This window comes from Opisthocomus hoazin, chromosome 3 (genome assembly GCF_030867145.1).
Source record: "Opisthocomus hoazin isolate bOpiHoa1 chromosome 3, bOpiHoa1.hap1, whole genome shotgun sequence".
NCBI classification, from domain to species: Eukaryota; Metazoa; Chordata; class Aves; order Opisthocomiformes; family Opisthocomidae; genus Opisthocomus; species Opisthocomus hoazin.
This window is the reverse complement of record NC_134416.1, coordinates 23,252,066-23,278,102: the sequence shown is the minus strand read 5'-3', so window position 1 is coordinate 23,278,102 and position 26,037 is coordinate 23,252,066. Positions and strand designations below refer to the sequence as shown.

The following is a 26,037-nucleotide window of genomic DNA, read 5'->3' as shown; positions in this document are numbered from 1 at the left end:
CCTACACCACTGGATATGTAAAAGTGGGATTTGTTTGTCTATATTTTTTTATATTTTTAAGTTAATGCATTGTGTATCTTGTTGATGTACTTTGTTAACTGAGATGAAAACATATGGGGAAAAAATAGTAGAACAAAACTGCTCTTCTTCAAGACTCCTTGTACAGTGAATTGTCTGTGCCTATCAGAAAGAAATTGTGAAGTTGATAAGTATCTGTGTACATCAAAATAATAATCATGGCTAAACCGGAAATTTTCTCTCTCCGTTGATGCACATGATTTTTTTTTTTTTTTACTGGGGAGGAAGAGAAGGAGCAGATATTTTTAGGGGAGTTTTAATATTTTATTTAATTTTGTGAGCTGCCGATTGAGAGCTGCTGAGGAGAATTAAGATGTCAACCTGCAGCCCTTTCAATATGATAGTTTCCTATATACTTAACTGTTTTAACTCTATATACTTAATGCCAAATAACAAGCTATATTTCTTATATCCTTATAGTACATCACCATTGCAGGTGCAGTTTTAATGCTTCAAAGACAAAACAATTCTATAGCCCATATACATTATGAGTTATATTTCTTTTGATCTTCTTTGACACTGCCTGTTTAATGGCTGTGCCTTGCCAGGAATACTTTCCTGCTTCTTAAAAATAGTAAGTTTCTTGTATGTGTTGTGTGAAGTTTTCAGAAGCAGTGATTGCAACGGTTATAGAAAGTTAGGGCTCCTGTTGCCAGCACTGACTCGCTCTGAGACCCCGAGCTTCTTATTTAGGCTGAAGTTTCCATTCAGGCCATAGAGGGTGTGACCTTGTTCTCAGTCATTGTTTTCAGAGGTAAAGTTTAGGCTGTGAAGAGTCAGTCTCGGGCAGCCATTCTCCGGGAGAAAGACTGTCTACATCCTCCTGCCGCAGAACAGGCTCCCTGTGCCAACCGTGGCTGTTGCTTGGGCTCCCCAGTCGCTGCGTCTGTCCAAGCGGCAGTGGGGTGTTCAAAGTCTATGCTTGTAAAGGGGAAGGTGGTAAGGCAAAACAATTTAGGGTATGCCTTACACACATGATGCCTGCGGACTTACTCATATGAAGGTCAAGATCATTGCTGTACAGAAGGCTGCTGCAAGACCAGTATTCTACTTCAGTCTTATGTAAGCCTCAGAGTAGGATTTAGGTAGTGCACAGGACTTGCGCTCAATCTCTGTCCAAGGGTTTATTTCACTCAAGGTTACAAGTCTGCCTTAGAAATGGGCATCGCTCTTTATATCGGCTTCAGAACCTTGGCTATGCCAAGATATCGCTGTATGTGAAAGCAGTGTGATAGTCCAGACTGAGGCACTGAAGGAGCGAGTGAGGGTACTCTGGTCCATGTCCAAAATCAGCAGTCAGTTCCTGTCTGGCAGCAGCGTTAAAAATCTGTGTTGGTTGTTGCTGGTACTTGATCATAGAAGATGTAGATAAGCACATAACTCATGAGTGCTGGAGCAGTGCAGAGCCATGTGTCTGTTATGCATGGCCATCCCCAGCAAGTGCAAAGAAATGATTAATTTGAATCTTGATATTGCACATTATAGTTATACTACATTTATCTCTATTTATAATAATGTTACTTTTTCATATAAATTATAATTATAATGGATGGAACTATATATTGCATGCATGCAGTGGAGCATGGCATTCAATTTCCCTTTGTCCCAGTCCCCCTCTCGCCTTCCTAATCTCAACAGTAACTAGATCTTTTGGAGGGTCACACTAAGTACTGATAAATTTGAGTCGTTGTTGGTATTTTTGTCTTCTTCTTGGTATCCTCCTTCTTTCAGAAATGTGTTGCAAACATTGAAAGGAGATGTGGAAATCATATTAATGCATCTGCTTCTTTTGCTAGGCATTTGGGCAGTTTGGCTCACATACTATGAGCTAGAAATTGGCATTTAAGCAGTGGTTTTGTAGTTCTGAGCATGCGTATCTGGTAGAAAGCAAAGAACTTCATCTGCTGTTACACAAATGAGAGATGAAAATAGAGCCTTCTATCTCTAAGCGTAAGTACTGTAAACTGAGAAGACACCACAGTTACAGTCACAGATGATCTCACTGCTCTTGCTTTTAGAGTTAGAAAGAACACTTTCCAAAACATTTTTGTTCACTTAATACATTTCATTATGTCAATATTAATACAGCAGTCTTCATATTAAGTTAACTTTAGTAGCTTTCTGCATTCACTAACAACACAGGCTACCTTGCTATTTTTCGTTTTTTCCCAGTGAAAAAGAAATCCAACAGTATTGGGTAAACATAAAACATCTATTAATTATTTTTTTTAACTATTAATCATATATATTTATGCAAGTAATATTGTAAAAAAGAAAATGTTAGCATCTTGCAACTAAAAGGATTCCAAAAAGTCCGAGGGAAAGATTGGTGTAGGTGATGTTGAAATGTTTAATTTTGTCCCGGCAGAACAGCATCTGTCTTAGAAAAGGCTTCAGTCTGAGTTACATAAGCTGTATTTTCAATTGTGTCCACTTTCTATTGCTTTACATACAATGCTCCATACACCTCTAACTGTATTTGAGCTATAAGAAGCAAAGAGAAAACAGACAGACTCAGGACTGAAACGTCTTTGCGTGTATCGGGGGGAAATCTGCACACAAAGGGACGTTTATCAGGGGCGACTGTTCCTCTGCTGAGGAAAGGAGCGTACCCAAGAGTCCAGAAACAGATGATGATCTTATCAAGAAAGCCCTCTTCAGTAATATCATCAGCCTGCTCTTGCCAAGTGTGTCATTTCTATATCGTGTGTATTTGTGACGGAGAGAGAGGGAGGAAAGCTGTGCAAGCTGCGCGTAGCTGGGATAAAGTACCTACCCACCCCACTGGGTCTGCACAGTGTTAACGTATAATTGGGAATTATTTTTGCCAGTATGCAGTGTCCATGTGAGGATGGACTTCACTGTATTGCTCTTGCAGAAAACTGCAGGGAAAGCTCTTCAGCTGCACTGGTTGCCTTTTGGGATTTTTTTTTGTATTTTTGCAAATATTTCTGCTCCAGTTTTATCTCAGAACGCAGAGGGAGTAACAAACCTCTTGAACTGTGCATCCAAATGCGAAGATGGAAAATTATTGAGAAAGACAAAAATAATATTTTTTTTCTTATATGAGATTTAGACTTTGAAAACAGAGGTGCAAAATGGGCTTGTAGTGACTAGACTGAAAACTAAAGAAAGTTTCTTCTAATTTCAGTTCAGGATCAGGATTTTTCCATGATGGCTGGGTTTATTTTGCCTCTGTAGACAAGATGCTGATACGAACAAAGTATTTTTCATATTAGATGGAACTTGACTTTGAAGCATGTGAACAAATCTTTGGTATTTCTTAGCATATCTTGAGTAAATATCTTCTTCTTTCTACTTCTGCCTCTTGTTTTTTTCTTTGAGCAGGTTTCTGTGAGTTCAACAAAGCAGTCCAAATGAAGGAAAAGTCTGTACAGCTGTGTAAGAGTCTGTTCTACTAAAAAGCTATTCAGACTCTAGCAGCAGTGTTCATTATGTTCTCGTTCCTTTCTGACTTCCAAGAAAAAGCAGTACTTTTTGTAACAGTTCAGCTTAAGCCTCAAAAATTATTTTGATGGTATACTTGATGGACAATTATTATGTGGTTTTCCATGAGCTGTATCTTTAGTAGTTACTCAATTTGTGTGCTATAATTAATCACCCTCCCTCCCACCCCCCCTCAAATTTAGAAGTTGCTTTGTCATTTCAAATCGATGCAGATGTGTTCATCACTGTAGGTCAATGCTTTTGTAACCTGGGATAGGATCTTAGAATCATTAAGGTTGGAAAAGACCTCTGAGATCATCAAGTCCAACCGTCTTGTGTTCCTGCTAAGTTCTGTAGATTAGAGAAGTGTGAGGCACTATAGGAGTGTAAGTTTTTTCTCTTGCATTCATTGTATATAAGCAAATGAAGACTTTGCAAATAGAGCACAAATTTGAGTTTTTGAAGTGTCAGTGGGTACACTTCTTTTGAAACTATGCTCTCTGAAAACTCTGCTAGTGTTGCAAGACATAGTGCACCTTCACATCACTGAAGTTAGCTCTGCATTGCAGTTGGGTGTCCGGGACAGCTTATGCACCTATACCTAAGGTGACATCAGCCAGGCCGCAGTACTATGTCAGTGTGGTGGTCATAGCTGGAGCCTAGTGTAAACTAAATAACCAGTAATGAAACTTTTTCTCAGAGAAGTTTTATAACATAAATTGTGGTCTGGCTGCTTGGAGGTGGAGAATAGGTTTGGCCAGATGTCAGGTGAAATCATGTAACTGGGTGCAGTATAGACACAGAATCATACAGAATCACGGAATCACGGAATAGTAGGGGTTGGAAGGGACCTCTGGGGATCATCTAGTCCAACCCCCTGCCAAAGCAGGGTCACCTACAGCAGGCTGCACAGGACCTCGTCCAGGCGAGTTTTGAATATCTCCAGAGAAGGAGACTCCACGACCTCTCTGGGCAGCCTGTTCCCGTGCTCCGTCACCCTCAGAGTGAAGAAGTTCTTCCTCATGTTCAGACGGAACTTCCTATGCTTCAGTTTGTGCCCGTTGCACCTTGTCCTGTCACTGGGCACCACTGAAAAGAGTTTGGCCCCAGACATCCACCCTTCAGATATTCATAAGCATTTCTAAGATAGTCATAATCATCCCCTCTCAGCCTTCTGTTCTTCAGGCTGAACAAGCCCAGCTCCCTCAGCCTTTCCTCATAGGACAGATGCTCCAGTCCCCTCATCATCCTCGTAGCCTTCTGCTGGACTCTCTCCAGTAGTTCCTCATCTTTCTTGACCTGGGGAGCCCAGAACTGGACACAGTACTCCAGATGGGACCTCCCTAGGGCAGAGTAGAGGGGGAGGAGAACCTCCCTCGACCTGCTGGCCACACTGTTCTTAATGCACCCCGGGATACCATTGGCCTTCTTGGCAGCCCGGGCACACTGCTGGCTCATGGTCAACCTGTCGTCCACCAGGACACCCAGGTCCCTCTCCACAGAGATGCACTCCAGCAGGTCCACCCCAAGCCTGTACTGATGCATGTAATGACACACATGCCGTGGCTAAAAAAGGGTAATAATGTTTACTTTCTGTTTCTAAGTGTGAATTTGTGCACTTCTGTCCTTATGTTTCAGACTGGGAACTGTATGTATCTTCTCTCTCTTTGGCAAGGTTTCTGCATCCTTCTTTTTCTAGAATGTCTTCCATTCCCATTTTTTCAGCCTCTTTATATCCTGGTCAGACCTAACTTGGGTCTTCAAACGGTTCTTTCCCTAGACTCCCTCTCTCTTGCCTTGATTTTTAAATTCTCCTCCCCCCTCCATGATCTTTTTTTCTGAAAATCTTTGCCTATTGTTTCCTTGTCCTCACTTTCAGAATATTCTTTCCTTCCCTTTACTGTCCATTGTAGGACAGTGCTGTTGCAGATAAGGATAGCACCTGCACTCTCTGCCATTTGCAGTACTAGCAGCAGGTAAAAGAGATAAAGAAACTCTGCATCTGACTTTTGGGGCTCTAAAGAAAGGTAGGGAGCAGCAAAATTTTTCTTACAGAAAATGGAGAAGCCTTTTCGTTTGTCATCCTTACCTAGAGTGCACAGCTGCACTGAGGAGAGTAAGGGAGTATTGGCAAGGTGGGACAACATTAGGCAGCTCCGTGAGGAATGAACCGGCACGTGGCAGCTCCTCCTGCGTTGTGTTTTCTGCCCAGACTTGCTTCTAAGCGTGGGGAAGGGAGAGTGGTAGATGAGAGCAATAACTACCAGTGGGTTATTCTTGTGTCTACTTCCCTCATGGCCGTTGTGCTAAGAGGTGTGGTTGACCCTGCTCCTTAGGAAGGATGGGACCAGGCAGGGTCAGGATTAGGGGGAGGAGCTGCTGGGGAGTGCCAGTCACTTCAGAGAAAAGAAAAAGGCAAGAGGGCTGCTCTCCTCAGAAACCCTCCGTCCCTCAGTGGCAGCAGAACAGCAACCCTCCCCCTGGCGTGACTACACGGAGCTGTTTTCTCATCTTTCAGTCCCCAGTCTCTTCCTCCTTCCATCCTTCTCATTCTAACAGTGGCCTGGCCCTATTTTCTCATTTTTGGGGCAGTGAAATTAAATTTTGCCTGTGCTTCTGGACAAACTAAATAACCTCTGGTTTTGCCAAGACCCCTCTGAATGAAATTTTCATTGCAAAGCAAATTGTAAAATTTCTTTTGAAGAGTGATTGTAATTTTGGTCGATACTGTTGGGACCCTAGTGTAAACTTGTCTCATATGTATGTGTGTCTTTCTAGTCAGATAACTGCGGTTCTTGTATCCCACAGCAGACTTGCAGTGCTGCAAAACAGATTGTACCTGGACATACCCAGATCTTCTCACTCCAGAGTCAGCACACTGCAGAACGGGTAGAGTGGTACCCGTTACGGAGAGATGTGACAGTTAGGTAACACAGTGTCCCTGACAAACAAACATGGTAATGTGTTCCTCACTAGAGGAAATGGCCTCAGGTTGCATCAGGGGAGGTTTAGATTGGATATTAGGAAAAATTTCTTTCCTGAAAGAGTGGGATTGGAACAGGCTGCCCAGGGAAGTGATGGAGTCACCATCCCTGGAGGTGTTCAAAAAACGTGTGAATACGGCACTTCAGGACATGGTTTAGCAGAAATGGTGGTGTTGGGTTGACAGTTGGACTCGATGATCTTAGAGGTCTTTTCCAACCTTAATGATTCTATGATTCTACGATTCTGTGGCTGACCACTTTCAGAAATGTTTTTCAAAGAGGGAGATGAAGCACTGGCATAGGTTGCCCAGGGAGGTGGTGGATGCCCCATCCCTGCAGACATTCAAGGTCAGGTTGGACAGGGCTCTGAGCAACCAGATTGAGTTGAAGATGTCCCTGCTCACTGCAGGGGGGTTGGACCGGATGACGTCTAAAGGTCCCTTCCAACCCAAACTACTCTATGATTCTGTGATTCTGTGAATTGCCTGTTACCCAACATTCTTCCACAACAGCAGTGACAACCGTCCAGCTGGTGCTGGAAGAGGATGCAGCGTTCGTGCATTCATACATTCATTCATTGTGGAGTGCCTTAGCTTAGCTTATTTTGGGTTGCTGTTTCAGACTCTCAGTTACTTGTTTCAGAGTTTTGGGCTATGGAATGAATCCTGGGGGAAGTGAATGTTTCTGTTTTGCCACCGCCATTATGTTATCTTTTCCAGTCCAATTACAAGCTAATTCAAACCTCTTTGTGTTAGGCTAATAGTTTCTGATTCACTGCTGTCATCCAGAACGTCTTTGTGCACTTTTCATACTGCTTACCCGTCCCCCTACCACTTACCTATGAAGAACATTTACTTTTTTCCCTGAGTAGAGGCTCATCATAGGCAAATCATTAATGGAACATCAAAAAGATCCCATCTGTTAGAGTTGCATATGGCTAAGATCACAATTATCAAAAGTTCCCCCCCCCCCCATTCTTATCCACACAATAAATGTAGTTGTCAGCAGGATAAGTTCAGGCATCGGATAAGGTCACAATTTCATTTAGTGACAACTTCCAACAGCGTGAACTTACAAGGTTCGATTTATTAAAGAGTCAGAAAGGATAAGATCACTGCATGGCCAGCCTGATTTATCAGGGTTTGACTGGAGTACTTGAATAGAGAATGTCGTATTTCAAGTTTATGTTCAAAACTGTAGTTTACTGTGTCTTATGTCTCAGAGACTTGAAAATTGAGGGAGGAGAATTTAGAGGAGGCATCTCAATAATGCAGTTTATGTCTGCCAAGCAAGTGTATGAGCAGTTAATATCGGAGCTGCCTTGTTAAGAATCACAGAAGTGGAAATGGGATAGTTCCCTGCTATCAGTGAACTGCTGTGTGCAAACATACACGTATTAGTTTGTTATAATGGAGGTAATCACCAATCAAATATTAATTGAAGATTCTTCCTGTGCACACAGGGTGGCAGGCAGATCTTGGACTCTGGGCTGGGCAGCACTTAAGAACTTCTCAGAGCGGTTGTAACTTCCTCACTCTGACTTCAGAGCAGTCCTTGTTTGAAACTACAACATACACCATTTCTCTGCCATGCAGAAATATTCATTAGAGAGCCAGGTAGCTGTGCACTGGAAATATGCAAAGAAGGAGCCATTTGCTAGTGGAAATTGGTAGAGCCCCATGATGTCAAATGCCCAGTCTCTAATTATAGCAGAGGAAGAGCTTACTCATGCTTTTTAACTGACTCCACTTAGAAAGCTATTCCAGATAAAAAATCCCCCACCGCCAAAGCTATCAGTGACTTGCTTAGGAACGTTAAACATTTATAAATCTGGATACGCTTACTTCTGAACAAAGTAGTTCACTTTTTCTCCCCCAAAACACTGTTCATCATTCACCTTCAGATGCACACTCCATTGTTTCTTATTCCAGAATGGAATGAAAGGCAGTGTTATTTTGTTCAGAAATACTATTCACAGTTGAATTGTTGTGGCATTTGAACTGTGGTCAAATCCTGTTAAGGGCCAAAAGTTGTTGCTGGGTTCCTGTGTACACTGTATGTTTTGTGGAGTTTTTTTAAATGGTTCTTATATTGCTGTAAAAGAAGATAAAAGCTAAACTGACCTCTCTACCTTCTGTTTTATGCAATCCCTGTGTGACATTCCTAAAATAATATGTATATTTAAGGAAAGTATCCTAAATTGAGTCCTTTCATTCTGGTTTTGTATCCACCAAGGTGGCGTAATATCTTAAAAGCCATGGGATGCTTTGTAGCTGTACTAGTGAGTCATGACTTGGGGCTTCTTTTACAGTGCAGCTATCATAAGTCTTTGAGTAATCACAGACTTTAAAAGTATGCTACATCAACAAGATAAGAGAAACAGCCCACAGCACTAACAGCATTATCTTTTACCAAAATTGATTAGCCCGTACTATGTGCCTCAAATATTTTGTGTAAACTTACTCAGCAAGCTGGAAATAAGTGTGTTCCTGAAGAGCAAGTTGAAAAAAAATACTTGCTCTGCAGCAAGGAAAAGGGAAGTAAATATCGCTAAATGGAATGTCTCTTAAGTAATTTTTTTTACCTAACTCACAAAAACGGAAAGCAGGGCATCACTTCCTCTCTGCTTTCATTTCTTAGTGCTGCTTCTGTTATGCTTCTTGCTGTCCTTTTCAGTCAGACAGGTGACAAGTCGAGGATCAAACCAGCAAAATACAACTTGTTCTCGACTTTGCCATAGGCATGATGCAGTCTGTCACATAATTTATCCCAGGGGGGTGTATGAATTCTATATATTATAATTTGCCGTTATGTGAAGGAACATTGTGTTCAGCGTTCAGTACTGAGGTGGTCTGTTGCGGTTGCCGATCAGTGGAAACTCCTAACAATGTTTAGGACAGAATTTTCTGCTTGCTTTAGGCTGGAGCACTGATTAAAGCAGCTGCAGTAGTTTTTCGTCCTTTCTTTCCTTTTCTCCCGGCTCATTGGGATCTCCATGGACAGGCACCTGTGAAGAGTCAGTACCAGCTGAGTCTTTACACTTCTTGTGGCAAGCAGTGATACGGCAATAAAATCTCTGCTCCTCTTCCTTCTCCTGATGTAATCTGTGAAGATGCTGAGCAGGGGACAGTAGCTGCAGAGAGCGCTTCTGACTTACATCTGAACTTCTTCTGAGGCTGAAGGGGAAAAATCTTGTCTTGCCGACACGTTTTTCAAACTCTTTTAATTAAGGGTCGCAGGGTGAGGTTCTCTTTTTCCAGGAAACTCCTTTGAGGTCATGAGTTGCTCGGGACCCTGGGTATGGCACCTCTTAAACCAGCGTCCTCGTGGGAAGCCGGCAGTGAGCAGGGGACAGCCCCGTTCTTGTCAGCGGGAGTCCGGGCCTGTCTGCTGCCACAGTTTTGATACCGTTCACCAAATAGGAAATTTCAGAGGAGCAAAATGTTGTAAATGCATGCAGAAGAGTTGCAGGCTCCTTACTGTCCAGGGTCAGGGAAATTCAGGAGAGGATTTTTAATAGTGACATTTGTAATCTTTCTTCTACAAACCCTCGTAACAGCCCCTGGCCTTTGTGCTTAGGGCAGGCAAAGGAATATAGACAGGGGTTTTACAAAAGATGCAGGCTCTGGTAGGAAAAAAACATAGTCAGAGCAGATGCTTGTAGACCCTGATGTGCAATGTTTTTTTAACTTGCAGCTCTCTTAGTGTTATTTTTTTCCCCTAAACAAATAAAGATTTTCAGTGAAAAAATAAAATCTTGGCCGAGGTGGTGTGCTGCACCTTGTACAAGGGCAGCTAAAATGTCTGTGTTTGCCAAACCACATGAGCCGGTTATCCTTCCCATCTCTGACATTCACCCATAGCGTTAAAATGGCTGCTGGTCATGGTGACCAGAGAGACGTGTATCTTTTTTGGAGAACTATGATCAAGGGAAACAGGAAGGTTATGCAGCAGAACGTTTTGTAACCCTCTCTGCAGTCTGCCGCTCTGTCACGGTGTTCTGAGCGGAGGGGAAAATACAGCAGCTTCAGTACAATTCAGCATGGTGTTACCCCATCTGTAGTGCATTTTGATTTATTCATACACAGTGAAATGTATTGTCTGTCCGACCTACAACTTGGGAGTGTAACAGAAGAGAATAAAAGAGAGAACAAATCCGTATTAACTTACTTAATTATCAGCTGGAGAAAAAAATTACAGTTTTGGAAAATAATTGCTTGGGTTTATGTTTGCCTCAAACCTGAACTACTTACTGAGTATAACATTCATGTTATTAATTTAATTTAAAATATAAAGTGTAATGATGTATACCTAAAAACTTCGTTAGGTTTTTGGATATCACTGGATGATCTGCCCTAAGTTTGTCGTTCTTAATCCATTAAAAGACAGGCTTGCTTGTAAATCCACAGGTACAGATAAGGAGTCACTGTTTGACTGTGTCTGAACCCTTTTCAAATGAAAAATGTCAGTGGCAGAAAGGGAGGCTGAATTATTTTTTAAAAGGGTTTTCAAAGATTCTCATGATTCCTCTGGTATCAGTTAAATGTGACATGTCCATAGACATGGCTGTTTTTTAGTGTGTAAAAGCAAGCAAATGCTACAGTTTTCATCTCTGTGTAGAAAGAAAATGCTGCAGTATGCCTAAGTGATCAACATGTTACCTTGCAAGACCAGAAAGCTTTCTTGCTTCCATAATTAACATATAAAGAGATTTTTTAAAGTTAATACAATTTGTAACAATGTGACTCTGAGAGGGAAAAAAACGCTTTATTTTTTTCCTGTTTGGATGCATATATCTCACATGTGTAAATTAGATATAATTAATCCATAAGCTTTCCTGCTCAGATACTGCCTTTTAAAATGTCATAGCACTGTCATGATGAGGACTCACATGCATACATAGAAGCTTTTGTAAACTGATACAGCTCTATTTCCTAGATTTGTTCCAGTTTGCAGGAAGGATCTGATGCACAATTTTACGTAGAGTAGTTTTGTAATCTGCGACACTCAGAGGTGAAATACAGATTTCTGTGCTTGAAAAAGGAAGCTGGAGCCAAGTCTTCTCTTTGGAAAACAGTCAAGATTAACCCCTATGGACAAGGAGAACCTTCGCAGCCTGGCTGTAGCAGAAATGCAGGCATCCATGGGAATGGTTAGCGTGGGGAAGTCTGTGGAGACGGCCTGTAAGCTGGGAGGAGTTACTCACTTCCTCCAGCCCAGGGTTCATTTGACAACAACTGCCAGCTCTAAATCTGGGACCAGCTGACTTCTTGCACAGTTGGACTTAACCCTGTTTGTGGAAAAGCACTGTATTGATTTGGGGTAGAGTTGTTGAGGAGGGACTGCTGATGCAGAAGGCGGGAATTGCTGTTGCATCTGGTTGGTATGGAAAGGGAAGAAGGGGCGTTAGCAGGCAGGGAAAACAGGTCGGGAGAAATCATGGCTACAGCGAAGTCGAGGTGAGAACAACAGGTTTTCTGCCTACCTGCAGGGAGTGCAGCAGCATGTAAAAATCCAGTTAAACATCTAGCAACAAAAGCGCAGATCGGCCCCTCCTCCTTGTTCCATTTTATCCCCCTTAAAGTTTGAAACCAGAATTTATTTGAATTGTTTTAAAAAAGAATGTTAGAAATTGTGTATATAAACATAACTGTTGCTACATTTTTAACTGAAACATTTGTTCACATTGAAATAGACATATTGAAGAGACTGCTTTCAAACAAGAGTTGTCCAGAGTATTTTTTTAATCCTGAGATGAACTGAAAAAAATGTTGGGGAGAAAGGTAGTGACTGGATTTTATTTTCACTTCCACAGTAACGATTGGTTGTGTATTATTCTTTCCCTTTTCACTGGAAAAATCCAGAAAAGTTAAAGTGACCTAAAGTTACAATTTCCTTTGTAACTGTTAACTTTGAAGTCCTTGCTTTCAAAAGTAAAAATTGCTTTTTAAAAAACGATAAATTAGTACACACTAAAAAAAAAAGAAATCACTATACCCTGGCCCTCCGATGCTTTTAGATAGTTTATGTTAAAACCTTAAGCTAACAATTTAAATAATTTTGGATCTGATTCTTAGAGATTTTACTGCCTGTAAAACCTCACTTGGTTCAAAAACCTTCTATTTTTAGTTGTAGTAAATGCTTTTAGTAGTTTCTTCAGCATTAGTGGAGGTAGTGTGGACTTATATCGCTATAAACTATGTCTCTACAATTTTTAGTAGATGAATGCATCAGAATCAGGTCTTGAGACAGCAGAATGCATCAAGCAGGTTAATGCACCAGGTGTGGATGCTATTGCACTCTCTCAACTATCATCTCCCCCCTCCTTGGCATTCCTTCAGAACTTTTATGAAACCACTATTCAGAATAAAAATGCCTTCAAACCCTAATGCATGTGAAAAGATGCAAGAAAGGAACGGGACTTTCTAAACGAAATGTGAATATAATTATAAGGGAAGAAGGTTTGTTTTTCTTTTGCAGGATGACAAGATCAGTTGTTTTTCAGACGAGCATAATTAATTCTCATTATATGGGTCCTCAGAACATTGTGCGTATAAAGCCGACACAAAGGCAGAGGTGGTTGTTGTCAAGGCGCAAGTGAAAGTACTCTCACCACTGCGTGTTTCCTTTGTTTGCAGGAGAGTTGGAGGTGGTCCAGAAAGACGGGGAGCGCAAGATTCAGAGCCGGCAGCAGCTTCCGGTCGGAACAACATGGGGGCCTTTTTCTGGGAAGATGGATCTGAATAATAACACCTTGGTATGTAGATGCTCCGAGACTCTTCGCTTCGTCGTGTCGTGTGTCGTTCTTTAGGGAATAGCCTGAATCGCTGCTCAGCCGGAGTGCTTGAAAACAGGCAGTGTTAGCTTTCACGGCACTTGGCTCTTTCCCAGTTAGTTCATCTATGGCAACTGTCCACGTGAAGTTATTTGGAGCGCAGGTTAATAGTATGAAACTTGTTGTTTTCCAGAAGAAGGGAAATGTCACTTCCTTGTTTGCTGAACCAAGCTGTTGCATTTCAGTAGTAATATCTGATATTTTTTTGGTGGCTTTTTAAATTTTTCATAGTATTAATTGATGAATACTTAATTTATATTACTGAATAGTACAGAAAATAAATAGCTCCATGATTTTAGGATAAAATTAATTAAATTTGCCTTAGTGTTACTAAACATAGCAAGACCTTCCATCAGATTAAAATTATTTTGAAAGATATCAAAAGGCACCTGTCATATAACATATTCTAAATTAGCTTTGGTTTTTATTCTGATTGCAGAAAGTATGTGGACCATATTACTTGAAAGTAATCCTCTGCTGGCCTCAGTTCAGTCCACTAAAAATCATATCATTACTAGGTCTTCGTTTCATTTTTGTTTGTATTGGTTTTTAAGTCGAATCTTCAATATTATTTGTATATAGTTGAGATTAATTTTCTGAGAATATCTAGAAAGGTGACCAAGCAACACATATCTCTAGGAGAAGGGTTTAGACGGGCTTGGAACATGCATTGCCCTGTGGGATACTTCCAAAGAAGCATTATTTTCAGCTGGATCACTGTTTGCTGTTACAGACTTTGCATGAATATATCAGTGTAAAGAGCTGTGGAACTGTTCCACGGAAGTGTGTTACATACTTTTGGGGTAGATACGGCTCTGCTGTAAATTGCGAAGCTCAGCTTCCCAGTGTTGGGGGTACTGTCCTGCCCTTGGAGAAAGTGGAGAGGGTGAGGAGTGCTGAGTTGCTGAAGACCATCTGGGAGAGTGTCAGAGAGAGGGGTTATGTGGACCTGGGAGAACAGGAGGAAACTGATAGTCTCGAACTGCTCCCTGGAGAACCTATGCCTATATATTGGAGTTCTCCTTCTAAGGGCTTGCTGGATAGCATGCATGTTACTTTCTCTAAATACACGTGTTACAATTGTAGTGAAGTGTTGTTCTGTGAGTACATAATAGCCATTTAAGATTGTGTTATTCTGTAGACTCTTTAGCATAAATTATTAATCAAAAGGTGCTAACAAGATATTAAAGAAAGGGACATAGAAACTTTGCCTAAGTTTCCTAGAGTTCAATATTCCCAACCCAGATCAGATTTCCCATTCCGACACCTGAATGAAGGATGGATTTTCAAAAGTAAGATGCTCAAAGCATCTTTCTGTTAGAAAGGGGGAAATGAGCAATTTGAATACCTCTTTCCATTTTCTCCATCCTTATAATTTTTATTTCTTAATCTGCTTGATTCTTGGTCTATCAGCACTCTCAGGATGTTTTTCAGAAAATGTCATTTGCGACAACTACCTATAATTCAAATAAATTTCTAAGATTCCACTGTCACTGCTTTCATCAACTTTCATGCGACGGAAACCTTAGGCCTGGTGTAGTTCAAAGTGGCTCCACATAATACCCAATGAAAAACTCTAGCTTTGTGTTATCCCTATTGCCCTGTCCACTTGCACTGCTTCCTCAGGTGTATAAGACTTTCAGATAATGTTTGAGTGTGGGAGATGATGTTGACTGACCCTTGGCTACAGAAGTTATCATTGTCAGATACTCTTAGGATGAATTTGCAATGTTAGCAGTATATCATATTGTTTCAATTTTGTTTCCTGAAGGAGATGTAGAGCAGGAGCTCCTTCTACTTTGGTAGCACAGGCGTGTATTAAGGTTTATTATTACTTTGAAAATTTGAGCAGATACCACTTTGCTGTGGCAAAAACATTTAGCTAAGATACTTTGTTTTTATTGAACTTACAATAAGCACTGAGCAGAGCTGACCAGTGCTATTTAACATTTTCATCAAGGACTTAGAAAGCGACATCGAATGCACCCTCAGCAAGTTTGCAGATGACACCAAGCTGAGTGGTGCAACTGACACACCAGAAGGATGGGAAGCCATCCAGAGAGACCTGGACAAGCTCAAGAAGTGGGCCCTTGTGAACCTCATGAGGTTCAACAAGGTCAAGTGCAAGGCCCTGCATCTGGGTCGGGGCAAACCCCACTATCAATACGGGCTGGGGGATTAAGGGCTTGAGAGCAGCGCTGCCGAGAAGGACTTGGGGGTACTGTGTCGCCTTCGTTGGCGTGGTGACCCGGTTCAGGGACGGCTCGGCGACCCACCCCTCGGCCGCTCGGGTCATCAGCACGCAGACACCAATGTGGTGGACGGCAAATGGCGTTTATTGATAAATAACACAGCGTTATATAGCCTAGGTTTACAGCATCATTTCCGTCTGCTTACTTCACGGGTTAAATGCTATTGGCTATTAGGAGAGGGGGGGGACACTACCTTTCCGTACAGCGCGACATCTTCAGACCGCCAAGCCTTAACTACCCACATTTCCCCCCTCCTTATGCTTAACTAAATAGGCTAATATGAAATATAAAGTTGTAATACTTAACTTAACTGAACTTAGTATTTAACTTAAGACTTAATATTATGTTAGACTTAACCTTCATTAATCTTAACTATAACTTAAAAATATAAATATTAAGATCTTACGATAACAAATATAAGGCGCCTTGAACAAATACATTTGTAAATTAGCTAAAATATAATCTTAAAATATATATAATATAATTTTAAAATATAATCTTAAAGTCTTAAAAATTCTATCAATATTCTTATTCTATATTTATTCTATATCTTACATTATATTTATAGTTTTAAAAAGTATATGCTATAAACCTGAAAAAGTATAAGGCACAGTAAACAGGTAAAAGTTGAGGTAATTTTTAGGATAACACTGGGTAGGTACGTTTTTAAAGCAGCTGACGGTGTTCTATGAACATAATGTTAACTTTCTCTAGCTGACTCTTGACGAACGACACGATTCCATTCAGTATACAGGGTCCAAAAATTAGTGTTATTACAATCATCGCGATCGGCCCTATCAAGGTGGATAGCAAGGTGGTTAACCATGGGATTAAACACTGCCAGAGATATGCATGGAGTAAGGCCTGTTTTTGGAACAGATCCATTGAGCTCCTTTAGAGGGAATAACCCATTTTTCTTTGGTTTTTCCCACTGTGGACGAGACAGAACTACAGAGCTTCCGTTTTTGTCCCCACACATTGCCTATACAGGTCCCAGATCCAGAAACATATTGCATGGTTATCCTCCTTTTCTTCTCTCCCCAAGAACACTGAAGTGGTACGGATCGGATGTCTAGGCTATATGTTGTGTTTACCCCTATAGCCTCATAAAAAGGGGGTTTCACGTCATAGCACAACCAACAGTGTGCAGTTAGGTTTGGGTTGGTTTGGTTCAAGGTGTCATAGGTAGCTCACATTAGTTTCCATAAGGGGGGTTCCCTCGTCCCATCGAGGGAGGATATTACATCACTTTGGGTGGTCTCCAGGGGGCTAGCAGTTATCTGTGGTCCACTAACAATTGGATTGGGGCCAATTCCATGAGGAGGGTTTTTTATTATTTCCTCCTTCCTTATATGTATCAATCCACCTCGATCTTGTCCTGGTTCCCAATACCTAATTTCCCAAGTTCTTCACGTTACCCATGTTGAGTCTTCTGGATGAATTACTTGGAGGATTATAGCGTCACAATTACTGTACCCTACAGATCCTCCAGACCAATCAAGTCGTGGATGTTTGCAACCTAGTGGTCCCCATGTTGTCGTTAAATATTTGTCTGGGATTGGGGGTGTCCAAGCGGAAGCGATAGTGACACAGTCCCAATATGCGCAATAATATTGATTAGGAGAATTACAATATCCCTTTCCTGGGTTAGATTGTGGACATAAGTAATAGGGCCGCTGGTTTAGGCAGGGCTGTATGGGTGCTAATTCACACAGGTGGGCAGCAAATCTAGGAGGTCCTGCTGTTATGACTTCCCTTACTACTCGACCATTTACAAGGTTCCGTAGGACCCACCTATATGGCTGATGGTGATGGTAACTTGATTCTGCCTGTCCTATAGTGACAAGCTCCAAGATTAGGATCACACAAAGGCATCGTAGCCCCCCTTTGCGGACGCTATTCTGCCGTTGTCTGGATTCTGTCCGTGAGGAGGTTTCAGGCTCGGACAGGACGTTTGCCGACTTGTCGTCTTCTCTTGTCACTGGGGTGTACGGGTTACGGGGGTGTCCGATGATCCGGTCCTGTGGACAAAAACTCAACAGTTTTCATTAGTTTTATTCTGGCTAGTATGGTGCGAACAGCCACCTGGATCGGGGTTAGATGCTCTTCCTTCGCGACATGCTTAATCATGTCCTCCTCTACTACGTTTAAATCAGTTGTGAGCCACTCGTCCCCGCTAGTGTTTGAATCGGAGTCGGAACTCCACTGACTGGTTACTTCCGGTCTCCAGTACCTTTTTGCCGAGCTCCGGCCCCCTCCCCTATGGGCGGGCCGCTCCTCCCCCCCGGGCCCGCCCCGCCCTCCGCTCGGCGGGGTGCCCACCTCACAGGCGCACCTTTTGAAATGCACGCGCCGGTTGGCTCTCTGCCCCCCGCTCGCCCCCCTGTTCTCTTCCACCTCCCGCTTGATAACTTGTGCGCTTGATAACTTTAGCGCTTCCTCCCTGTTATCACCAAAGGAATTTTCATCCCGCCTTTCCCCTTTGGGCTCGGTGCCATCTTGGGGCGCATAGGGCGTTGGTGTAGCCCAGACTTCCTCAGACCCTGTTTTTTCCACGGCGCTCCTAGCCTCCTCGGCTAACCCGCCCCAGAAGGATTTAGCCTGTTTCTCTCCCTCCGTAAGCGGGTCGGGGTCCGGGAGTTGAGGGGACATGTCGCCCTCTTGCTGATTTTTAGGCTCAGCAGAACCGTTATCGTCTGGGGGGTGCAAAGTCTGTGTAGCTGCCCCGATTCCCAATTTTGGGGTAGCAAACAAACAGCTCCCTGCCGCCTTCCAGGTCTCCTGCTCTTGTCTAGCTTTCTGCAGGGCCTGTACGACTTTCCCCCACGACTTAAGGTTTTTCCCACAACCCGAGGACATCATCTCCTCGGCTAACGCTTTAGTGCACTTATCCCACACTTCAGGGTGGAAAATATTCACCGGCTGGTCAATGACCCCAATATGCAAAAGTCTCGCAACTGCGAGCGTAAAATCTTTGGGCTTACAATCAATCCCCCACTGCTTATGTAATTGCGATACGACCTTCACAAGGGCTTCCATCCTCCTTGCTAGTCCGGGAGCGTCCTCCCCGCCGGGCTGGTCCTGCCGCTCCGGCCGCCGTTCACCCGATTCCAGGCGAGTCTTTCCCGGGTTTCGGCACCACTTGTCGCCTTCGTTGGCGTGGCGACCTGGTTCAGGGACGGCTCGGCGACCCACCCCTTGGCCGCTCGGGTCATCAGCACGCAGACACCAATGTGGTGGACGGCAAATGGCGTTTATTGATAAATAACACAGCGTTATATAGCCTAGGTTTACAGCATCATTTCCGTCTGCTTACTTCACGGGTTAAATGCTATTGGCTATTAGGAGAGGGGGGGGACACTACCTTTCCGTACAGCGCGACATCTTCAGACCGCCAAGCCTTAACTACCCACAGTACTGGTGGATGAAAAGCTTCACATGAGCATCCAGTGTGCGCTCGCAGCCCAGAAGGCCCACCGTATCCCAGGCTTCATCAAGAGAAGCGTGGCCAGCAGGGTGGGGGAGGTGATTCTGCCCCTCTGCTCTGCTCTGGTAAGACCCCACCTGGAGTCCTGTATCCAGCTCTGGAGCTCCCAGCACAAGAAGGACATGGAGCTGTTGGAGTGGGTCTGGAGGGCCACAGAGATGATCCGAGGGCTGGAGCACCACTCCTAGGAGGAAAGGCTGAGAGAGTTGGGGCTGTTGAGCCTGGAGAAGAGAAGGCTGCGGGGAGACCTCAGAGCAGCCTTTCAGTAGCTGAAGGGGGCCTACGGGAAAGATGGGAAAAATATTTTCAGCAGGGCTTGTTGCGATAGGAGAAGGAGTAATAGCTTTAAACTAAGGGAGGGTAGATTTAGACTGGATATAAAGAAGAAATTTTTTACCATGAGGGTGGTGAAACATTGGAACAGGTTTCCCAGAGAGGTAATGGAGGCCCCGTCCCTGGAAACATCCAAGGCCAGGTTGAACGGGGCTCTGAAGTGGAAGATGTCCCTGATCACTGCGGGGGGGGGGTTGGGCTAGATGCTCTCTAAAGGTCCGTTCCAACACAAAGCATTCTGTGATTCTGTGATTCTGTGATTCTGTGATTTAGTTTTGTGATTATAATGGGGTTGAACAACTTTCTCAGCCCAGTTCAGAGAGGTGCAAGATGAAAATTTTCAGGACTTTTTTCTCACCAAACTGGAAAGATACTAATTTGTTTCTTGTGAAATTAAAAAACATAAAGTCAATTTTTGCTAACACTTGAAAGATTATACTTTTGCCTACTAATACAAATACATTTGGAAATCTGAAAACTTTCCTGTAAACAGAATTTTAGACGTCTGCAATATTGTTTAGTCACCTGAGCAATTCCATCCTTTGAGATAGTCAAAACTGAACTGGATATGATCTTGAACAATCTGAGTTAACTTTGAAGTTGGATCTGACTTTGACGTTTGCCCTGCTTTGAGCAGGAGTTTGGGCTGGATGACCTCCAGAGGTCCCTTCCAACCTGAATTATTCTGTGATTCTAAGTATTGTTTCTTTTTCCTGAATATCAGATGTTTCCTGTAATCCTACATTTTTTGCTTTAAAATACAGTGTGAAAAAATGTAAACCTTTTGATAGAACTTTAATTTACTGTTTAATCAACACAAATGCAGTGTCAGCTTCTACATATTTTTCTTTTATCTTTTTTCTTTTCTTTAAACGATTCTGGTCTATTTATGATTTTTCTGTTTGCTTGAGACATTTGGTTACTTTTCTCACTAGTGTACATGCTCTCTGGTGTTCATAAGGGGATTCTGGTTTGTTTGCTTAAGTGTTTTATATCTGTTTTGGAAAGCTCATTTGTGTAAAGCCTCACCTCCCTAGAATTCAATCAAACTTCCACATCAGCAGCTATCAGCAGGTTTAGTTCATTTCTGAATGAGAACTTCAAAAATTATGCTGCTATAAACATTAAATAATTTTTTTAAAAGAGCTTTAATGTGATTTTTTGGTAAAGAGAGGAAAGAAATGAAAAATTCAGGGAACCTCACAGAAGTATAGAATTATGGAATCATTTAGGTTGGAAAAGATGTTTAAGATCATAAAGTCCAACCGTTAACCTAGCATTGCCAAGTCCACCCCTAAACCATGTCCCTGAGCACCACATCTACACGTCTTTTAAATACCTCCAGGGATGTTGACTCAGCCACTTCCCTGGGCAGCCTGTTCGAGTGCTTGGTAACCCTTTTGGTGAAGAAATTTTTCCTAACGTCCAATGTAAACCTCCCCTGATGCAACTTGAGGCCATTGCCTCTCATCACTTGTTACTTGGGAGGAGAGACTGACACCCACTTCACTACAACGTCCTTGCAGGTAGTTGTAGAGAGCATTAAGGTCTCCTCTCAGCCTCCTCTTCTCCAGGCCAAACAACTCCAGTTCTCTCAGCCCCTCCTCATACGACTTGTGCTCTAGAGCCCTCACCAGCCTCGTTGCCCTTCTCTGGACACACTCCAGCACCTCAAGGTCCTTCTTGTAGTGAGGGGCCCAAAAACTGAACACACTACTCCAGGTGTGGCCTCACCAGTGCCGAGTATAGGGACATGATCACCTCCCTACTGCTGCTGGCCACACTATTCCTGATACAAGCCAGGATGCTGTTGGCCTTCTTGGCCACCTGGGCACACTGCTGGCTCATGTTCAGCCGGCTGTCAACCAAGACCCCAAGATCCTTTTCCTCTGGGCAGCTTTCCAGCCACTCCTCCCCAAGCCTGTAGCATTGCGTGGGGTTGTTGTGACCGAATTGCAGGACCCGGCACTTTGTCTTGTTGAAACTCGTGCCTTGATCCATTGATCCAGTCTGTCCAGATCCCTCTGCAGAGCCTTCCTAGCCTCAAGCAAATCAACACTCCCACCCAGCTTGGTGGCATCTGCAAATTTACTGAGGGTTCACCTCAGATGAGTAAATATCACAGTTTTTGCAGCTCATCTCTTTGTTGGAAAATATGTTTGTGGCTAGCTACAATAGTCATACCTGACCATACTGTGTAGTGTTAGCAATGTGACACTGCCTCATAGGGTTCATTACCTAGCTAAAACAGTTACAGCTTACTTACTAGCCTTGTACTCTGCACTGTGTACAGCCTGTACATGTAATATCCTGTTGAAGTGCTTCGTATTTCAGGCAGTGCTGTGTTGCTGAATACAGTCTCACTGCTGTTGGCTCAGGAGACGAAGCAAGCTAATTAATTCAACATGGTAATTAATTAAGTCACCGTGCCAGGTGTCAAATACTTTTTAGATCTTTCAAGTTTCTGTCTTGAAGTACATTAACAATATACATCTCATAGTAGTGGAAGGTTGGGTACCTTGAACAAAAACGATTTAAGTGCTGTTTGCAGTTGCAATAGGGGTAGAAGCTGTTGACTTTATCAGCATTGCCGCCGCACTGTCAGGAGATGTGGTAGAGCAAGGTCCGTATCAGGACTTCAGAATAGTCAGACTCTAGTGATAGACTTGAAATAGCTCAATGACTAGTAAAGTTCTTAATTTTTCTCATCTAGGAGTTAGCCAATATTAATGAATTTCAGAGTGATCAAAACCCTTTACAAAATAATGTACCCCATTGCATTACTGTTACTGTTGATGAAACGATCTGCATGCAGCCATCAGAAATCTTAAGAATGTTGTTTTTAACAACAAAGAGTGAGTGTCAAATCTAAAAACTTAACTAGGTGTTTAATTCCCATTTCAATCTTAACTTAGGAAGTCCTTATTACTAAATATTTATAGATCTCTATTTGGATACTTTTATTGTATTTAGAGTGATGGATCTCCTATTTAGATACTTTAAATGATCTGTTCCTGTAATTTTGCCAAACTGACAAATTTCTCCTGCTCTCTGCTGCATGCATAGTGTTTGCATCTCTCTGCATAATTGGTCATAGAGGTTATTGCCTTCCATCAACTTTCCATCAACTGTTCCATGATAGCTGATATTCCCAGGGAATTGAAAGGCACAGGAGTATCTTTTCAAGCCTACAAAGTGTACTTCTAAAATAAGAGTTTGTTCTCTTGGTTTACAGTAAAAAGAGGTCAGCTACATGTTTCCAGATTCTGTTTGAGATTTAACATAGTCTTGCTGTTTTGACAAACAGACACATGAGGAGTTTTGCACAACACTACTTTCTGTCTACAGTTGGTGAGAACTCACCTCTGTGAGGAGGGCGACATGACTGAATCACGGGTTTTACCAGGAAGGCTCCAACTTCACGCCTTGCTGCGTCATGGAAAATTCAGTAGTTCGTGGATACCTGCACATAGACAGAATTGTATTTCTAAGCCTGAAACTCCTAGCTTGTGATTCCTGCCATTAACAGGGAAGTGGATTTGCACAAATGTCAACCCTAATGTGAACAGGCTGGCAAGAAGAGAGTTAGACCCTGCTAGGCTGACCATACAAACCACTGAAAGAGAACCTGCTGCGCATAAGCAGCTCTAAATTCAAGGCACCAGCAGCCTATTTAAGAAAAAGCTGTTTGCTTGTTCTTTCCGAGTATTTTCCCTGTTTGAGGAGGCAGCTTGGTGGGAATGGAGCCCTTGGACACAAACACGGCACAGGATGGTGTAGCCCATGACGGACGTCGAGCAGCAGCTCGCACCATCGCTCAGGTAGTTGAGCAGAGGCGTTCTGAAAGGCCTTTTCCCTTGGCTGCCACCGTCTAGTTTTTGGTGTTAATCTGTGCCCATGGCAGGGTTTTATGAAGTCAAACAATGAGCAGCTGGATCCTGCTCCCCATTCTTGTTGTCTTGTCGCGGGGAAGAGCGCGCGGGGCAGGCCTGTGTCGGCCTGATAAGGAAAAGAGGATTCAGCATGTCTGTGGAGGGAATCCGTGGGAGGAGAGTGAGCCGAGTTGGGCCAGGCGAGCCGTGGGATATGGCAGGGACCCTTTAATGGGATCTAGGAGGTTTGGTGCCAAAGCAACGCTTCTTTTGGGAGATATCCTCATGAAGCAGTTTGACCGGGTAGCGTGTGAGGGGCTGAGGAGCCAAGGTTCAAAATGCAGTGAAGTTACTCACTCATTAATCAGTGGCTGGTCACTTTGGGTCAAAAACCTCCTATCTGTTCTAGGCAGCAACTTTTAATCTTCAGAGTTGCAGTGCGAGGGTTTTCTGGCCACTTTGGTTGCAGGTGCTGTACGGCCACCGAGACAAGCCGGTGGTCTGGCTGTAGTCAGGCTGTAGTCGGGCTGTACCCTGTGGTTCTCTTGTTCAAACACTGAAAGAGATAAGGCAGGTTTTATCTTTAGATATTTACCTGCAGATGGGTATTTTGGCTCTTACCAGCACAGAGCTATTTTTATATTTTGTTACCAAAAATAGTGTATTGAGTAATGAACCTTGATTCTAATCTTTGTTATTTTGGGTTTATACCTTTTGAGTACCTTGAGTGACTACAAAAGCATTTCTTTCTCATTTTTTACTGCTGTTACTGTCAGGCTCTTCATGTTTAAAACTAGTTTAAAAAACACTTCCTTCTGCCCCAAACATGAGCAGATGTCAATGTAACAGTGCTTCCGGACAGCACATTATGTCACACCAATGGCAATGGGCTGATGCGCTGTGCAAGGCTCAGGGTTGGCTGCTTCATACAAACAGAAACACTAAAAATGTGGAGATACGCCAAGGTGATGTGGCCATCCACATGGCCGTCCACAATGGTCTTTGAGAACACATCCCCTCACATTGCCTCACCTTTTATGAAGTGTTCTCCCATTTGTATAGACGGGTAGTTGAGGAGAATGCAATGACAGAAGAACTTTTTTTGAAGCATTTGCGCATAGATGCAGTTTAGACACTTCTTTTTGTTCCAAAAAATTAGTTATTTCTGCTCCTTTATTTACATTTACAGAACAGAGTCAATTTAAAACATGGTATGAATATGATAGCAAAATGTGGTAATGATCTGAATAAACACCCTGTTTTGAAAAAAAAATAAAAGCGGATTTATCCACCTTGTGGGAGTAGTTTCTGGAACACGAATAGGGGATGAAGCAACATAGTCCATTAAAAGAAAGAGCACATAGATCATCTGCCTCTGTCTAAATGCCGTTAGTAGACTGGTATTAGTACTGCATGCCACTACCATAGCCTTATTTTTAAAATATTAAAAGTTTGAGGGACATAAAAATATGGTTTGTTTAAAAAAAACCCACGAAACACAAATGTTCACAGGAAGATGTAGTATTGTGTCAATAGAGGATTTTCATATAAAAATGCTTTTGTTTTTAAACCTCTTTTCCTTGACTACAGCCCCTTTTTAAGACCACATACCCATGGTTCATTTTGACACCAACATTATTATATTTATCAAAACAGCATAACTTTAACATTTTTTTAAAACTCCCACTGGTCACTCTGAAAGGTTTTTAAAAACAGTTCAGTTACTTGGTGCTTTCTATAAGCATCTCCATTAAGCAGACTTTATCCTCATGTTATTGTAATTAAGTAGTAGATGTTACCAATCATTCTCATTAACCTAACTCCGTTCCCTGGGAGAAACCTCAAGAAACTATCTGTCCTACTTCAGCAAGCTTCATTTCAGGAGGAGGGTCCTTCTCAAAGTGTCAGTGCACCCTGGGGCACGTTGCCGGGGAGCTGCTGAGAGCAGAGCGAGGGGACGGCCTGGTGGAAGAGATAAGGCAAGGTCAGGAGCCCAGGACAGAAAAAGAGCAAGAAAATTTGGTTCAAGGCCTCGCAGTCAGCAGAAGCAGAGGGAGACGCCATCTACAAATGCCAGGCTCTTCCATTTTGGGATATGGGGAAAAGCAGAAGACAGTGTGTGCTGCAGGATGTACTGCCCTGTGAAGCTCTTTAGAGAGAACTGCTGCAATAAGCTGTGTAGTAGCAGCATATTCTTGTGCTGCTAGACTGTGGTCTTCTAGCCTAATCTTCTCTGTACCACAGGCTTGAAGACTCAACTGCTTATTTTGCTGTTGTAGGTTTTGCTAAATTTATAACACAACTTTCAGAATGGGATGTAGTCTTACTTAAAAACTTTGGGTGAGAGAAAGAATTGATTGAGCTCCATTTCAGGTCATTCATGTAGCTCACTACACTGAAATACCTAACAGGCACGAGTTTAACACCCGTGTTTAAGATGAAGAATTTAACATTAATGTTGTTCTCTGAGGAAATTTTTAAAATTCATGCTTTTTATAATGGTATTTCTTCTTATTTATAAAACATATATGTTATTATAGACTAAGCAGATATAAAATGTCAGATTTAAATATTCAGCAGTTTTTGAAATAACTTTCTTCTCACTAAATGTTAAACAACACCATTTTTTTACTCTGTATAAAATTCAGTTTCTAGAATGTTGGCGTATTTTTTTCAGTAGTTTCACACTCATAGAACAAGCATGGGAAATTCTAACTCCATCATTTTAGTGGAACATAAAGCTGTGAAG

The 26,037-nt window shown here is 42.5% G+C and overlaps 1 protein-coding gene across 3 annotated transcripts in view; it reads left to right on the top strand.

Annotated features, from left to right (window-relative positions):
• ZFPM2 (zinc finger protein, FOG family member 2) overlaps positions 1 to 26,037 on the top strand; it is a 322,170-nt gene that overhangs the window by 143,934 nt on the left and 152,199 nt on the right. For all 3 annotated transcript variants that reach the window (XM_075415695.1, XM_075415694.1, XM_075415693.1), the window contains one exon: positions 13,148 to 13,266. In XM_075415695.1, coding sequence (XP_075271810.1) covers positions 13,148 to 13,266 — 119 coding nt within the window. The remainder of the gene's footprint in view (positions 1 to 13,147; positions 13,267 to 26,037) is intronic.